Raw genomic sequence first — 17,591 nt, 5'->3', positions numbered from 1 at the left:
TACGCAACTTCAGCTACGTGAATAACATAGCTGAAGTCGAATTTCTTTTAGATCGAATTACCTACCGTCCTCATGGAGCGGGATCGATGTCTGCGGCTCCCCACGTCGACTCCGCTACCGCCGTTCGGGTTGGTGGAGTTCCAGGATCGATAGGAGCTCATTCAGGGATCGATATATCGTGTCTAGATGAGACGCGATATATCGATCCCTGAGAAATCGATTGCTACCCGCCGATACGGTGGGTAGTGAAGACGTAGCCTCAGTTGAAGGGAGTGGGCCTGTGGGAATCCTCCCCAAAGATGCTGCTAGCTTCATCCCTACTTTTCACATAAGAGCTTGGTCTTGACTGCTTACGAGATAGGGTAAGCTGTAAGGGATTTGCCACATCCTCACAAGTCAAAAACAAGGTGTAAGGGCAAGGCAACACTCTTGAATGGCAATTCTTGGGCCATATAATTCTCAGTCAGGCCCCTTGTACACTTCTGGACCAATATTAACTGAAAGTCAGCTGTTTTTGGCAAAGAGCTAGGGAAAGTTAGGATCCTCTCTTGCAGAGTCACAACTGTGACTCTTCCATGTGAACATTCACTCAGTGTCTGCAGAGTCCTGCAGCTCATGCACACTCAAATTATATAGTCACTACCCTGATGCTTAGCCTTTCCTCACTCAAGGGACTGGAATAGCTGATAGGATAGGGATGAGGACCAGAGCTTCTTAAGGAAGCTTTATGCAGCATGGATACTGGCTGTGTCGGAGCCCCTTGAGCAAGAGATGTCGGGGTAAAGGTGTCAAGGGCAGAACTTCCTGCACATGAGTGCCAAGTCTCAGTAATGAGCCTCAGCTTCAAAGCAAAAAAAGTACTTGAGTGCTTCAAGAGAACATATGCCTGCTAATACAGGGCAAGAAGAATACTTAGGAACTTCAACTGTTTGGTAATCTCAAAGGAACAGAAGTTACTGACTGATTTCCAAGGATATAGCAATATCCATATATCCCCATCTCTGTTTCAAGCACGTGAATACAGGAGGGGAAATACAGATGTACCAATACTGGGCTGCCTGGAATCAGGGCCTTCAAGAATATCAGGGAGCAACTGACCCCCTATGTGTCTCCTAACCCAGTGAGCTCCACAGAGTCCCCACCTCATATAATAATTAGTGCCAAACATCCAGGAGCACCTGCTTGGTGGAGATGCAAGATGCTTCAGGAGGCAGCCTCCCTTCTTAGCTTAGCAAGGAGGCAGAGCCTGCACTGATACAGGTAGCACTGGCATTGCATCATGGTGCTGAATGGCCTTTAGCTTTGAGAGCTTATCCTTCAAAGCACTCCAGGATGGCCTTGGTCTACAGTTACAGTGGGCTCCATGAGTTGCCTAAGGAGGGCTTGAAGGACTCTCCACATTTCTGAAGTGCTGGGGATGACATCTGCACATGCACTGGGCACTCCTGCACATTGCAACTGACTCAGAGGCAGACATGCAACATACACAATTCTGTTCTAAACATTGTTCTGATTCACGAACAAGATTTGAAACTGCCAAGTAGTCAATCTTCTTTGGACACCATAACTAATAGAAGTATAAGGAAGTGATGCAACAAGGGAAATAACAGACAACCAGAGAAACCAATGTTGAGCATAAAGATATGTCTTAATTCAGTGCTTACGCTGAGCTACAAAACAGAAGTTCAGTGCCAAAGCAGCAGAGCAAGTACCAATACACTCAGCTTTAATGCTGCCTTAAATCATACTAAAAAGTGTCCGTCTCTCCCCCGCCCCAGAAAAGATCCAGATGCCAACCCAAACAGCAGGCACCAAGATATCGCAGAGGTATGCTGAGACAACTAATTCAAAGACTTCAGGAGACGTAGAAATCTGAACCAGACCTGAGTAGAAGGCAAAGTTGGAACAGATAAAGGATAGGATACCTCAGCTAGGATCTAGAGGAGAATTGGAGCAATAGCCAATGTTGTGCTTGTTCCTATCAAGACTTTATTTGCCAGCAAGAATCAACAAGGGACTGATGAAAAAGTTTAGAAGGGTGAATTTATGCTTGGCAGAGGGAGGCACATGGCTGCAAGTTGGGGAAGTAGCTTCTACTCTTCCCCATCTACGGCTTCAGAATAGAAAAAAAAAATACTTGAGAGCTAGAAGAGTTCCTTCCATCAGTCTTATGCCAAGAAGCTGAGACCCATGAGTGATAATCGTACACAGATTAAATCATTAGCAAATTTATTTTTTCTGTTTCTTAGGAAGTACATACAACTGTCCTCATAAATACAAGTCAAACAATTTGTCATCAACAGATTTTTAAAGTGATTTAACGAATAGGTTTTTAAAATTCTGTAGCTGTTTAATATTACAGACAGTCAGACCACAGTGTCTTGAATCAATGCACGCAGTGGGTAGAGACCAATATATTTAATCAAAGTATTTCTAGTAAGTTTGAACTTTTATAAGTCAAGTGCTGAACACTTTTTTAAAAAGGTAAACAAACTGTAAAATTAATTTTTGTATTTGTTCTCAGGGACTGAATACCTTTTGCTACTTTCAACAGAAAGTTACCTTGCCCTGACTCCCAAGCACAAAGTTCATTATAAACCAGCCTCGCAAAATTCTACTTGCCCACTTCCTTGAGGCATGTAAAATGTTTGCTTTTTTTTCCATTATTGTTGTAAAATAAATGATAGGTAAGGAGATTTCATACCTCCAGTGGTAACCTCCCCTGATAGTTTTTTGAAGTTATGAACTATCCTGAAATTATGCCAGGACATGGAGCAGCCCATGTATCTTTAATAACCAGAGATCAAACTACATTGAAGTTATTGGCCATTACCCCAACCACAGTTTTTAATTATGGTAGCTAACATCAAATACAAAAGTCTTCAAACATGCACAAGACTAAAAATATAAAACTTTCCTTTGTTGTGCCTAGATGCACCAAGATTCATAACAGCCAGTGCTCTTACATTATATATCACATCTGCTGCAGTATCTAGGCTTGTGGTAGCAATTTGAAGACAGCAGAAGTCTAGCTTCCAATATATTTCTATCTTGTGTATTAACATCAAGCCTTTTAATATTAAGCATAACTTCCTATGAATTACTGTATATACTCGTTCATAAGCCAAATTTTTTTTTAGTAAAAAAGGGAAGCACCAGAGAAGGGGGTCGGCTTATGTATGGGTGTAGACAGGGAGAGGTGGGACACAGCCTCTCCCCCCAACAGAAGGAGCAAGGAGAGGCAGCACAGCCAGAAGGGAAGAGGCGGGGCACGCTGCAGCCATGCCGCCCAGTCCAGCCTGCTGGAACACACTGTGGCCATGCCACCCGGTCTGGCCCGCCGGAGCAGGCTGCGGCTGCGCTGCCCAGCCTGCCGGAGCAGCTCCAGCCAGGCCAGAGACATCCTCCCCAGATAAGGTGGGAAGGAATGGGATGGGGAGAGTGTGGGGGTCCCGAGCTAGGGGTGAGGTCATTTGGAGGTGGTCACAGGGGTTATTCCCCTGACCCCCAGCTTCTCCCCCTCAAAAAATTTCCCCACCAGTTGCTGTCCTGGCCCATCAGGGTAAGCAACTGGCGCATCGGGACATTTTGTTTACTTAGGTTTACCTCCGTGCTTGTGGACTCTCGAGGTAAACAAACCATCTTGGCCCACCAGTAGCTTATCCTCATGTCCTGGGAGCCAAAGTTTGCTAATCCCTGAATTATAGGGTCGTCTTATTTTCCATTTTTACTTATCCATGGGGAGAGGGGGGGAGGGGAGGGGGTCGGCTTATATATGAACTGGCTTACGATCGAGTATTTCTAGGGTTTTGTTTTACTACTTAAATGATAGCCTTAAAAGACAAAGATTAATGGAACAAGTGGATAAGATACAGGAGATCATAGTGACTCCTTAAGGAGCTACCATGATCTACTGCATCAATGAATATGTGGAAGGCTTTATTCTATGGATTATCGATATAATACAGATAGTAATGGTTCTCTCTAAGCAATTATGGTCTACTGCGTGAATTGGGGCCTACATTTGTAATATAATATGCTATACAATCAGTACCCTATATACCATGAATGCAAAATATGTGTAATAAAAATCATGAAAGTGACCAGGCAGGCACACTAACTGCTTTTTAAATAGTGATATCTCAGTCCTTAACTATTTTAAAGAAAAAGTATTTCAAGTCTTTATGCCTTATGAATGAGTTAGAGGTGAAAAGAATAAATTTAAAACTACAAACCTTGAAATTGATTGTGCACTTGACTTAGAAAACAGAAGAACTAAATTTGGTTTCTAAAAGTGTCTTTTAGTAGAGATCTTAAGTGAATAAGCCCGGCACAAACAGTGATGATCCCTAACGTGCTAATGGAAACAGATATGCTATAGTGAAATGGCCATGGTAATGGTCACCACTTTTTTAAAAAGGAGTTTGTTTAAATCAGAGCACACATCCACTTACCAAAGAAAAAAAAAGTGGAAGTGCACTGAAGTATAAACCATCTTAAATTAACCCTAAAAATGTAGTTACTGAAGACAATGTAAAAACAAAGTTATTTAGCAGTTCCTTGTTAAATTAGAATTCAGTTATACAGTACTTTAAAACAGGGAGCTGCAGCATTACCACCACTGCTAGTATAGTTTATTCTTTTATTTATCCCTTTTATTATTTTATTCTTACACCTACACTTTGAGATCCTCTACACTAATTAAGTGTTTGATATTTAAGTTCTATTTCCTGAAATATTGCTAGGGACTGTGATTATGATTTCAGATTAATACTTACTCTATAGCAGTGTTTCCCAAACTTGGGATGCTGCTTGTGTAGGGAAAGCCCCTGGGCCGGGCCAGTTTGTTTTTTTTACCTGCCCTATCGGCAGGTCTGGCCAATCGTGGCTCCCACCGGCCACGGTTTGCTGCTCCAGGCCAAAGGGAGCTGCTGGAAGCGGTGCGGGCCGAGGGACAGACAGCATCTCCCATTGGTCTGGAGCAGCGAACCAAGGCCAGTGGGAGCCACGATCAGCTGGACCTGCGGCCAGGGCAGGTAAACAATCCGGCTTGGCTCGCCAGGGTCTTTCGCTACAGAAGCAGCATTCCAAGTTTGGGAAACACTGCTCTATAGGAGCTGTTGTGACACATGACTACTGGAGTTGCCAGGATTTATAAATCAGTATTACAATTTTAAAAGTCAACGTACACTGACAGAAGGAGCTCTCTGACCTTCGTATTTGACAACATTAAGGATTTGAGAATTAAAGTGTCCAGTGGAATTATACTTTTGCTACAGGATATTCAAATTTCACTCTGATCTGCAAAATATAGTCCATTTGCAAAAACGGTATTTGGTAAATATTCACAACATTTCACAATTAATACCAGATTTAGCAGTACTGAATTTGAATTCCAGGAAGCAAGCATCATGCATTTAAGGCTATTATTTCAGGCTGAATATGAAAGTTAATAAAGCAAAAGAAGTTATTAAAAAACTGCATTGTTTTGTGGTGAGAAAATATATTTTATTATGGTCTCTAATGCCATTTCTTTTTATTGTATTCCCCCATCATGAAAATACAGCTTATTGTCTCTTTCTTTTGCAAGTGACATTTTATATAATTTGGTTCCAGCTCAATTGTGATTTTATGCCAATACTTCTATATTTATAATTCAAAGAAGCCATGCAAGGGAGTACACAAATATTCATATTAACAGAGGGATTATAAAATTGCTGTCACTGTGAAATCAAGCTAAAAAAGTTTTGCACGCACATCTTCCATTGTAGCTTGATACAGCCACTGTTTAGCAAATCATTCCAATGCAATAAAACACAAGCTTTAAAAATGTGGGTTTTGTACTTGGGTTACAATGTGAGGGGAGGACGAGGAAATGGACTGAGAACATTTATTTTGAACTGACTTATCTAAAATGAGGGGGTCAAAAAAAAAACAAATTAAATTTCAGTGAAATAGTGCCCTAGTACTTACTGTGGCCATGTCTATTTGTATAGCTTATCTGTCTCCTATTTGGTTCCAAGGACAAACATAGAAAGTAAAGAACATTTTATTGCTAAGCTAATATGGGCCTACATAGATTCCCCCAAAATTAAAAATTTAAAAACCAACTTTGTTAGGAATTAGAATTTGAGTCACGAAAACAAGAAAATTACAGGTAAAGTGGATGGTAAAATGTGAATGGTGCATAAGGACCATAGGCTGATTTTCACAATAAACAAATGGTGCTTAACTCCACTGGGCTCCCTTGAAAATCAAAGCTATACAGGATAACTGTAACAAAGGATTCATCAGAGGATATCAAATTACTTAGCTTTGGACTGATAACCAGGCCATCAATATATGTAGACAAATTTAGTACAAAAGTATTTAGTATTAGTTAAATCTGTTTTTTTTCCCCCTGCTTTGCCTTTTCATTCATTATATACATCAGAAAATTAAACTAAAAGGCAAAATTCAGTCAGTGTTTTCCAATTACAAACCAAAAGCCACAGGGTGCTGTGCTATTGTTAGTTAATATTTTAACAGAGTGGCACCCATAATGTGGTCCAAGAACCATGAATTATCTGTGAAACTTCGGCTGGTGACCATCCATCTCACCAAGGACCAAAGGTACTTGCTCTCTTCACTTCCAATTGCTGTAATTAAGGCTGCGATTCTGTCAGAGAAGTCACGGAAGACACGGATTCTGTGACTTTGCGTGACCTCCACAGCTGCGGCAGCCTGTGCAGCTGGCTGTGAGACACCTGAGCAGCTGGCCCAGGGCCAGCCACATCAGCCCATTAGTGCCAAGATCTAGTCACATCTTTCTTCACGCTCTCTTTGACAACACAGAGTTCCACTTGGCGAATATCCTTCAGTTTTAAAGGGCCTTTCCTTCAGAAGTAAAAGTCATTCACAGGAACCACTTCATCCACAACTGAAATGCAAAATTCTCCATGACAGACTGTAGAATGTATCCTATGTAGTGCTGATGTGTGTTAAGCAATACATCAAGACAAGAAGAACCCCATCAACTGAAATTACAGAGAATATAGGTAAACAGAACGTAATTACCCAAACTGGAATTTGGCCAGGACATCAAGGTTAACACCTCTCTTATAAGGAATGCCATAGTCGGCCCTATAATCATTGTGCCAATTTCTGTTTCATTATAGAGAAAGACAGGCAGTGCCATCATCAAAACGTATAATTGTGTTGTACATCAGACGGAAATGATCTTTTCTGTCTAAATGTTTTCTGCCCAATAGTTACAAGTAACAGCAAGATTACAAACACTGAAAGTTAGCAAGAAAACTTTTTCTGGCTTACTTTGACTATTTGACAACATGTTGTGAATAGCCATTTTCATTTTTCCCTTGTCAGTTTTCCCTCTTCCTGTTAAGATTCTTATAAATATCAAGAGGGGAGCTCAAACTTATACTACTGTTTATTATTTTATGTCTAGAGAGAAATATTCTTTAAAAAATAGAACATCCTATTTAATTCATATTTGATTAAAACTGGAATTTTAAAAAAGTTTCCAAGAAATTCAAGTTGACAGCCTGTCTTTAAAACACAGAGTATTGCACAACATTTCCCTTGGCTTCTGGGCTCACTCCTCAGATCCTGAATATTAATATTACCTTTAGAGTTTAATTTAGGCAATAGGCGAAAATTAGACTATAAATGCAGTTCTAGGCCCAGCAGTTAATTATGGAGACGTTGTTATAAAGGAGAAACCACTGCATTTTGCCCTAATATGCAGTCATTCATATTGATTAAGGATATATACAGTGTCTGAGCCAACTCTCACACTATATTACTGATTTGTCTGTGCTATTAAAGTCTCATCAATGTTCCTACTAAACATGCATCAAATAAAAAAAAATATACATAACTCACTTTTTGTTTTTCAAAATCATTAGATTATAGATTCTTTACCTGCAAGATTATATTATGACATTTGAGATGTAGGATCATTGAAAATGGTTACTTCCTATAGGAGTGGGGCTCATTGAAATGACTGTTAATATGGATCCCCACTCTTGGAATAAATGAGCTTCTGGTGCAAGAGCTTGGATCCTTCTAGATAACAGTGCCCACAGTTCGTTGGAAGATTTTCTACCCTAGCAACACCCGGTGGGTAGGCTGGGCGCCCCCTGGCGTGGCGCCGCTATGGCACCGAATATATACCCCTGCCGACCCGTCTGCTCCTCAGTTCCTTCTTACCGCCCATGTCGGTCATTGGAACAGTGGAGCGCGGCTTAGCTGACCTCCACTTCCCTAGCTATTCATTTTTTCTAGTACTATTGTGTATATAGTTTTATAGTTGAAGTTAACACTTTTAATAACCTTTGTAAATCTAGTTAGTGTATATAGTTCAGAGGGTTGGGGATGAGCCCCTTCCCCTCTCCTGGTGCCCAGGCCCATGCCTGGTTCACCGGGCTTCAAACCGTGCTCGCCCGGCCGGCGGCTGATGCCAATGGGAGACCCCCACGACTCCTGCCTAAAGTGCCTGGGGGAATCTCATCTGACAGATAAGTGCCGGATTTGCAAGTCTTTCAAGCCGCGGACAAAAAAGGAGCGGGACTTTCGTCTAAAGCAGCTCCTAATGGAAACGGCCCTCACTCCTCCATCTTCGGCACCGAGCGCCGCACAGTCTGCGCTGGGGAGAAGTGCCTCATCAGCACCGGAGAGCACCAGCACCGCCAAGATGCCCCGTCACCAGCCCAGAAACCAGCCCAGCACTGCTCCCTCTCCTCGCGTGCCAAAAAGGCCAAAGCTCCTGCGGCTCCAATATCTACACCGCAGTCTGAGAAGCAGCCGAAACCGAGTCACCTGGCACCAACAACTGCCACGGCACGGCAATCTCGGCACCGTTGATTCCAGCCAGGCAAGAGCTGTCGAGTCCGGTGCATGACAGCTCCCTGGCACACGCCGAAGTCGAGCTTATTGTTCCCACCACGCCAGAGACCTTTTCGACGGCGAGGGAACTCATTGCCCTAATGGAGCCCACCCTGCCCCAACCCCCGGCACTGCCGGTGTGGGTTATTGCGTCAGCAGGCAAGCCTGCCTTAGTCAGGCCACCTTCCATCGACACTGCAGGCAGGCACCACTCGAGATCGAGGTCTCACCAGCGCTTCCGATCTTGCCACCGGTCCCGATCTCGACATCGCTTGCAGTCCCGGTACCGATCTCCTTCTCGGCACCGGTCAAGATCCCACTCTCCGGACCGATACTCCAGACGGTGGTCCAGCTCCCAGCACCGTTCGCGCCGCAGCCACTCCCACCATAGAGCTTCACGATCTCGGTCGACCTCCCGGCACCGCGCTGGTCGCAGGTCCCAGTCAACCTCTCGGCACCAGTATGACTCCCAGTACCACTCTCCTGTGAGGCATGACATTCGATACTCTACGCACAGGGCTCCTCCTCATGTGCACTCTGCTCCGCCATGGCCATCATGGCACCCATCTGAGTCTTCGCACACTGATGGCGTTGTATATGGAGATTCAGAAATGCAGAGCTGTGTTCTCCAGGAGCCTCAGGGCACGGAACAAGCGCCTCAGTGGTCCTTCTGGACGCCTTGGGCATATCACCAGGCCCAAGGCGAACCCACGGTTCCATCTCTTTCTGCCTTGTCGGAACATTGAGCACCAGAGGCCACTGTTAGCCGCCCTCCTCCAGCAGGTACGGACGACTCGGCTCTTGCGCCGGATCCTCAGATGTTCCAGGACCCTAATGCTCCTCCAGAAGAGGAGTCACTCAACGAGCCAACTGTGCCAGGTCTGTCGTCATCCTCTTTGCCAGATGAGGCAGTAGCCGGTACTTCTACATCGGGCCCGCCCCCGATCGACCTTCGAGCCCACCAGAACCTTCTCCGGCGAGTCGCCTTAAACATCAACCTTCAGGTGGAGGAGGTCCCGGAGGTGGAAGACCCGGTCATAGACATACTATCGGCAGATGCCCCAACTCGTGTGGCTCTGCCATTCATCCGTTCCATCCAGGCCAAAGCAGACACCATTTGGCAATCCTCGGTGTCTATCCCTCCCACGGCCAGAGGCGTGGAAAGGAAATACACGGTACCCTCTCAAGGGTATGAATACTTATATACCCATCCTCCTCCATGCTCTCTGGTCGTTCAATCTGTGAACGAGAGAGCGCGCCATGACCAGCAAGCCCCTGCTCCAAAGTCACGGGAGACTAGAAGGATGGATTTACTGGGGTGAAAAGTTTACTCCGCCGGAGGCCTCCAACTACGGGTGGCTAAGCAACAGGCTCTGCTCAGCAGGTATAATTATAATACCTGGCAATCGGTGGCTAAGTTCGCTGAACTGGTCCCTCAGGACTCCCACCCGGAATTCCAAGCCCTTCTGGAGGAAGGGAAGAAAGTGGCACGGACTTCTCTGCAGGTCTCACTCGACACTGCTGATTTGGCGGCCAGAACCGTGGCCTTGGGGATTACAATGCGGAGAATATCGTGGTTTCAGGTATCAGGCCTACCTGCTGAACTGCACCACACTATTCAGGACCTCCCTTTTGATGGACAGGGCCTTTTCTCTGAGAAAACGGACCCTAGACTCCAGAGTCTCAAAGACAATCGTGTCATTATGCGTTCCCTCGGGATGCATACTCCGCAAACCCAACGGAGGTCCTTCCGCACCCAGCCTCAATGCCCTTACCCCCCGCCCAGACCACCACAAGACTTTAACAGGAGGCGTGGTCCTGGGAGCCACAGACGGCAATCAGGTTCCCAAAGGGGCCAGAATTACGGTCCCACCAAACCATCAGAGGGACCAAAACTGAACATTTGAAGGTGCGCCCGAGAGCAGAGCACCAGTCCTTCCCCAAGATTCTCTTCAGTTTTCCAACTGCCTTTCCTCCTTCCTCCCTTCGTGGGCCCAAACAACCTCAGACCATTGGGTCCTATGCACAGTGGAGTTTGGATACCACCTCCAATTTATTTCGCCCCCTCCCTCCTACCCTCCCTCCCCGTCCCTCTTCAGGGACCCCTCTCACGAGCAATTCCTCTGGCAAAAGGAAGCTATAGAGGAGGTACCGGAGGAGTTCAGGGGCAAGGAGTTTTACTCCCGATATTTCCTAATCCCCAAGGTGAAAGGGGGTCTCCGACCCATCCTGGACCTACACGATCTCAACGTCTTTCTGAGGAGGTTGAAGTTCCGCATGGTGTCCCTGGGGACCATCATCCCATCCTTGGATCCCGGAGACTGGTACGCTGCTCTCGACATGAAGGACGCATACTTTCACATCGCCATTTACCCTCCGCACAGACAGTACCTATGATTTATGGTGCGCAACCAACGTTTTCAATTTGCGGTCCTCCCTTTTGTTCTCTCTACCGCCCCACGTGTCTTTACAAAGTGCGTGGCTGTAGTGGCCGCCTTCCTCCGCCGTCGTCATATACACGTTTTTCCTTACCTAGACGACTGGCTTATTCGCGGGACCTCCGAGGTTGAAGTCACCAGGCATGCTGCTATCGTCATGGACCTATTCCAGCAGTTGGGCCCGATGATCAATCTAGAGAAGTCTACTCTAGTGCCCACTCAAAGAATAGAATTCATCAGGGCCATTCTAGACTCCCCACTCACAACAGCCTGCCTTCCACTACCCTGGTTTCAGGCACTAGTTTCAGTCATAGAAAGCCTCCAAACGTTTCCGATGACCTCGGCCCACACCTGCCTCAGCCTTCTCGGTCACATGGCCGCGTGCACTTTTGTAACCAAGCATACCAAACTACATCTGCGTTCCCTTCAAACCTGGCTTGCCTTAGTTTACCGCCCGGGCAGGGATGCTATAGACATGATCGTCACCGTTCCTCAGAGCATCTTAGGCTCCCTCAGCTGGTGGCTAACACCTTCCCTGGTGTATGCAGGGATGCCGTTCCAACCGAGATAGCCCTCAGTTTCCCTAACGATGGATGCGTCGTCTCTCGGCTGGGGGGCACACCTAGGCCATCATCGCACGCAAAGCCTCTGGTCATCTCAAGAACTAGCGTTGCACATAACCTGCTCACTCCTATATTTATCATGGAAAACAGCCTTCCTTGTAGCCATTACATTGGCTAGGAAAGTCTCTGAGCTTCGGGCTCTGATGGTGGACCCGCCATACATGGTGTTCCACAAGGACAAGGTGCAGCTACGCCCACATCCGGCATTCCTCCCCAAAGTAGTCTCAACTTTTCATCTCAACCAGGACATATTCCTACCGGTCTTCTTTCCCAAACCTCATATATCTCATAGGGAGCAGCAGTTACATTCGCTAGACATCCGTAGGGCGCTTGCCTTCTATACTGACCGTACAAGGCCCTTCTGCAAAACACCCCAACTCTTTGTTGCAGTGGCGGACCGGATGAAAGGTCAGCCCGTCTCCACTCAGAGGATTTCGTCCTGGGTAACTGTGTGCATTCGCACTTGCTACGAGCTAGCTCATACCTCTCCGGGTCATATTACTGTACATTCCACCAGGGCCCAGGCCTCGTCGGCCGCCTTCTTAGCTCAAGAACCTATTCAGGAGATATGTCGAGCAGCTACGTGGTCTTCAGTACACACCTTCACTTCCCATTATGCCCTGGTGCAGCAGTCCAGAGATGATGCAGCCTTCGGCTTAGCAGTTTTGCATTCTGCAGTTTCTCACTCCGACCCCACTGCCTACATAAGACTTGGGATTCACCTACTCGGAATGGATATGAGCAAGCACTCGAAGAAGAAAAGACGATTACTCACCTTTGTAACTGTTCTTCCTCGAGATGTGTTGTTGCTCATATCCATTCCAAAACCCGCCCTCCTTCCCCACTGTCGGAGTAGCCGGCAAGAAGGAACTGAGGAGCGGACGGGTCGGCAGGGTATATATTCGGTGCCATAGCGGTGCCATGCCAAGGGGCGCCCAGCCGATCCACCAGGTGTTGCTAGGGTAGAAAATGTTCCGACGAACGTGCACGCGGTACGCGCACACCTACTTGGAATGGATATGAGCAACACATCTCGAAGAACAACAGTTACAAAGGTGAGTAACCGTCTTTTCCACTTACTGGGTGTGTCATATTTCTATCCCTTTGGGAACTTGTTTTTTGGAAATGTCTAGTCTGCATTAGGTTGGAATCTAGCCCTCTTGTATGGCTTCATTTTTTCCATGTTTCAATTTTGTTAGGTTGATTACTTTTATCTTATATACGTTTTTGTTGTCTGTGGCCATTGGCATGGATAAAGTAGCTAAGAGCCATTTACAAAACCAGTTTCTCCTCCCTTGGTTTTCACACTTCAACTGCTAAAACAGGGCCTCATCCTCCCTGACTGAACTACCGCATTATCTCTAGCTTGCCTGCATATATAAATATACCTGCCCCTGGAAATTTCCACTACATGCGTCTGACGAAGTGGGTATTCACCCACGAAAGCTCATGCTCCAAAATGTCTGTTAGTCTATAAGGTGCCACAGGATTCTTGGCTTGCTAGAGGCTTCTCAGCTTGCACATTGGTGTTGTTTCTGTCCCAGTAATGGGAATCTAAATTGCAATTCTCAGAATTTTTTTTTATTTTGTAAACTTACACCAAATTCTCCTAACAACTTTTACAAATGTAAAAGTGATTCGTGTCTAAGCTGTATACACTGGTGTCATAATGAAACCTGAGTAATTGTTAATGAGCCATTTAAGAAAATTACTAGAACTATCTAGAGCAGTGATTGACAAACCTGTCCTTGGGTCATTTGCTGGCAGCTCACAGAGCTAGTTGGTCACATAGTGCTGCCAGCGCCTCATTTCTGGGTGTTAAGATGGCAGAACACAACATTAAGTACATTTCTAAAATTATTGGTACAGCTGCCTCAAAAATATAATGCAGTTGGAAATGTGAGAGAAGGTTCATCCATGCAATTGCACATGGGAGGGAAGATTGTCTCTCTATTACCATAACCTCCACCCTTTAAATATTTGAAAACCCATGATGCTAAACTCTCTAGTGGAATAAATGAGAAAGAGGACAACTTCTGTTACATTCATGAATTAAGTTCAGGTCAATACATTGTTACTGTTTGTCAGGACAAGTGAGCACAGAGACACTGAAATTTAACACAAAGAAATATGATCAAATGAGAGTATCTTGTACTATAAACATTCTGTTTTAAAAAGTGTTTTAATGTGTGATCAGAGATAAAGCCTTGGCCCAACAGAATTAAATTGTAATTAAAATTAAAAAGACTTATTTTCTATTATTGCCTCATTTTATTTATTCATTAGTAAACACATGCTCTAAAATAAGGCCCAAATAAGGAGAAAGAAAAGATATGATTGGAGACTGAACTCTGAAAAGAATGTCAAATACCTGCTGCAGAATTACAAGGATATAAAAATGCAATGGTCAGTCTTACACAGCATGGAAAATCTTTAGAGCAGACCAGAGGCACATGGTGGAGCGGTATAAAATAAGAATGAATCAGAGAATGAAACACACAAAATCTTACTTGAGAGGGAAAATGTAAGTATTACTCACAGAACTTCTCCTGCAGAAGGTTTGTGTGAATTTGTCAGCATATGTGCACATCGTCCCTTTTGGATTTTGGCCATCTTTGTGACAGTTACACCTAGTGGCCTTAGCCCCCATCAAAGAAAAAAAAACAATGAATATATTACACATTTTTTACAATGAAACACAAAATGTGAATGGTATTTTGGTAATAAGACTCAAGTTTAATGTTCAACCATTATGTGGTATATTGTCAAGTGATATAATGATTTTAGTTGGGGAACTTGTACTTAAAGTCCTTCACGACTGAATCTTTTCCAAAAGAATTCTTTTAAATAATTTAGAATTGATGTTCAGGTTTTAGGTGAGGAAGTGGGTTATGTTCACTTAAATTTCTAAAGGCCTGTCTACACAGGGGAGTTAATACAGAGTAAGCTAGGGTGTGAATTTAAAGTACACTAACTATTTTGCATTAACATGTCGTGTAGACAGTCTTATAGAGTACTGAAAATGCCTGAGTGTGATACAGTTTAGTACAAGCTTCTATTAGCTCAGTTGCTATTGTACTAAGCTAAACTGCACAAAGGTACTTTTACAGTCTACATGGGGTGTTAGTGTGGAATAGTTAGTGCACTTTAAAATTCACACCCTAGTTTACCCCATACTAACTTCCCATGAAGATACGCCCTACCGCACTATATTCAGTGCATCTTCAAATAATTACGATCATAAGATCTGTTCTTCTTTAGAATACAGTTCCCGTCTACATCCCAACGTTTCTCAGTTGCTGTAACAACTAGGTATACAACTCAGCAAGAAGGTAAATACAATTTGAAGGTCTAACAACTGTAGGTAAGACTGTTTTTTTAAATTTTATGTACTTGTTTCTTTGTTATAGTACTACCTGGAATTCTATGATTTAAAGTGAAAAAATAAAAATAAAAAACTAACTTTTCATTTCCCTTTCAGAGAAAGGGAATACATTCCACGTATACAGGCCAGGGCAGTCTCAATGTGCATAGGTACACACACACATTTGTAAACAGAGATGGAGATAGTATCCATGTGAAAAACTGCAGAACCATATGATAAATCAATACATCATGCATCTTTGACCACTTCCTGTCATAAACAGATAGCTAAGGGTTAATGTTCTTTTACCTGTAAAGGGTTAACACAGGGAACCAAACACCTGACCAGAGGATCAATCAGGAAACAAGACTTTTTCAAATCTGGGTGGAGGGAAGTTTTGGGTGTGAGTCCTTTGTTCTTGGTCTGTTCTTTTCTCGGCTCTGAGAGTGATCCTTCTATCCCCTGGCTTTCTAATCTTCTGTTTCCAAGTTGTAAGTACAGGGATAGTAAGACAATAGGTTTATATTGTTTTCTTTTGTATTTACATGTGTGTAGTTGCTGGAATGTGTTAAATTGTATTCTTTTTGAATAAGGCTGTTTATTCATTTTTTTCCTTTAAGCAATTGACCCTGTATATTGTCACCTATACAGAGACTATTTTAATGTCTTTTTCTTTCTTTTTTTATATAAAGCTTTCTTTTTAAGACCTGTTGGAGTTTTTCTTTAGTGGGGACTCCAGGGAATTGGTGGGAGGAAGAAGTCAGGGGAAAAATCTCTTTGTGTTAGATTTACTAAGCCTGACTTTGCATACCCTCTGGGTGAGGAGGAAGAGAGATTAGATCTCTCGGTACTTGTGTTTCCAGGACTGGAAGCAGGGAATCTCCTAGGGTCGTCCAGGGAGAGGAGCCTGGGAGGAAGTAACAAGGAAACAAGGGGAGGGGGTTATTTCCCTTTGTTGTAAGACTCAAGTCACCTGAGTCTGGGGATCCCCCAGGGAAGGTTTTGGGGAGACCACAGTGAGCTAGGCACTGTATAATTCCTGGCTGGTGGCAGCAATTACCAGGTCCAAGCTGGAAACTAAGCTTGGGGGTTTTCATGCTAACACCCATATTTTGGATGCTAAGGTCCAGATCTGGGACTTAGTCTAACATTATAAATCTGTGAAAGTCTTTAAATAGACATAATTTCTTGCCTCCCTCCAATTAACCTGCTACAGAATTATTTCTTCCTTCTCTTCAAAAGGAGAATCCCTCTCCAAAATGACATGTTCTTAATATTTCATCTTCGAGGACAAGGCTGGTGACAAGTTTAAGATCAAATACCTTGAAATCCTTAATGGCTAGAAATGGGAGCTTTATACTATCTGAAAGTAAAATATTTCTATGTAGCCCTGTGAAGTTTCATGATATCAAACCTCAAAGTTGTAATACTTATATATTCAGAAATGCTACAGTATTTATTAGGTTTCTGTAATGTTCTTAGTCATTTTTCTCCTTCAGCCTGAAGTTTTGTTCTTACTGTAACTAAGCGGCCTGACTTTGCAGGTGAAGGAATAAGACAAATAGTCCTGATACAATTTTAAAAGCCTCCAACATTTCTAAAGAAGTTCCTCTGAAATATAAGGAACGTACAGAATGTGTGATAGTGTAGTATAAATTTTATCAGTACTTGCTTGGAAAAATTCATACTTTACATATATAACAATCTGAAATACATGCTGGTAAACACACACACACGCTCCTTACTTTAAGTTTATCTCAACAAGGAACTGCATTTATATGATAGTTAAAAATATAAAGGATGTTATTCTACATCAAATTCTATAAAAATATCTCTAAAAACTTAGTTTCCCCATATTAAATTCTGTTAATCTTTTTCATAAGAGCATGGTAGATGGATCAGTGCCTAGCTAGATTTTTATATACAGGGAAGGGTTGCTAAAAATCTTCCACTGGTTGACAAGACAAATGCTTATATATCTCCACCCATGACAGAAAAAATAAAGCCAGCTTACAAAGCTTTCTGCTGTGCAATTTGTACAGAAAACTATGAATCCCTAAATAAACTTTTAATTTGACATCCAGTGTCAACCTTAACGTATCCATGATCTGAACTATCACAGTTAATGAGAACTATTTTTTTCTTACGAAAACAAAAGCTGAAAGTGATGATTAACATAAAATCTCCCTCATTATACTCAGTCAAGGCAAGTGTTTTGATTGCCTGAACATGGAGGATTTGAAGAGTGGACAGAGGTTCACTCACTTTTTACTCACATCA

General features: G+C 43.5%; 1 protein-coding gene across 7 annotated transcripts in view; it reads right to left on the bottom strand.

Annotated features, from left to right (window-relative positions):
* CCSER2 (coiled-coil serine rich protein 2) overlaps positions 1-17,591 on the bottom strand; it is a 141,971-nt gene that overhangs the window by 23,771 nt on the left and 100,609 nt on the right. For 6 of the 7 annotated variants that reach the window (XM_030569853.1, XM_030569854.1, XM_030569851.1 and 3 more), the window contains one exon: positions 14,487-14,585. In XM_030569853.1, the coding sequence (XP_030425713.1) occupies positions 14,487-14,585 (99 nt within the window). Of the gene's footprint in view, positions 1-6,794; positions 6,920-14,486; positions 14,586-17,591 lie in introns of those variants that run through there. The other variant, XM_030569855.1, reaches the window with a different exon arrangement.

This window comes from Gopherus evgoodei, chromosome 7, assembly GCF_007399415.2.
Source record: "Gopherus evgoodei ecotype Sinaloan lineage chromosome 7, rGopEvg1_v1.p, whole genome shotgun sequence".
NCBI classification, from domain to species: Eukaryota; Metazoa; Chordata; order Testudines; family Testudinidae; genus Gopherus; species Gopherus evgoodei.
This window is presented reverse-complemented; position numbering and strand designations above follow the sequence as displayed.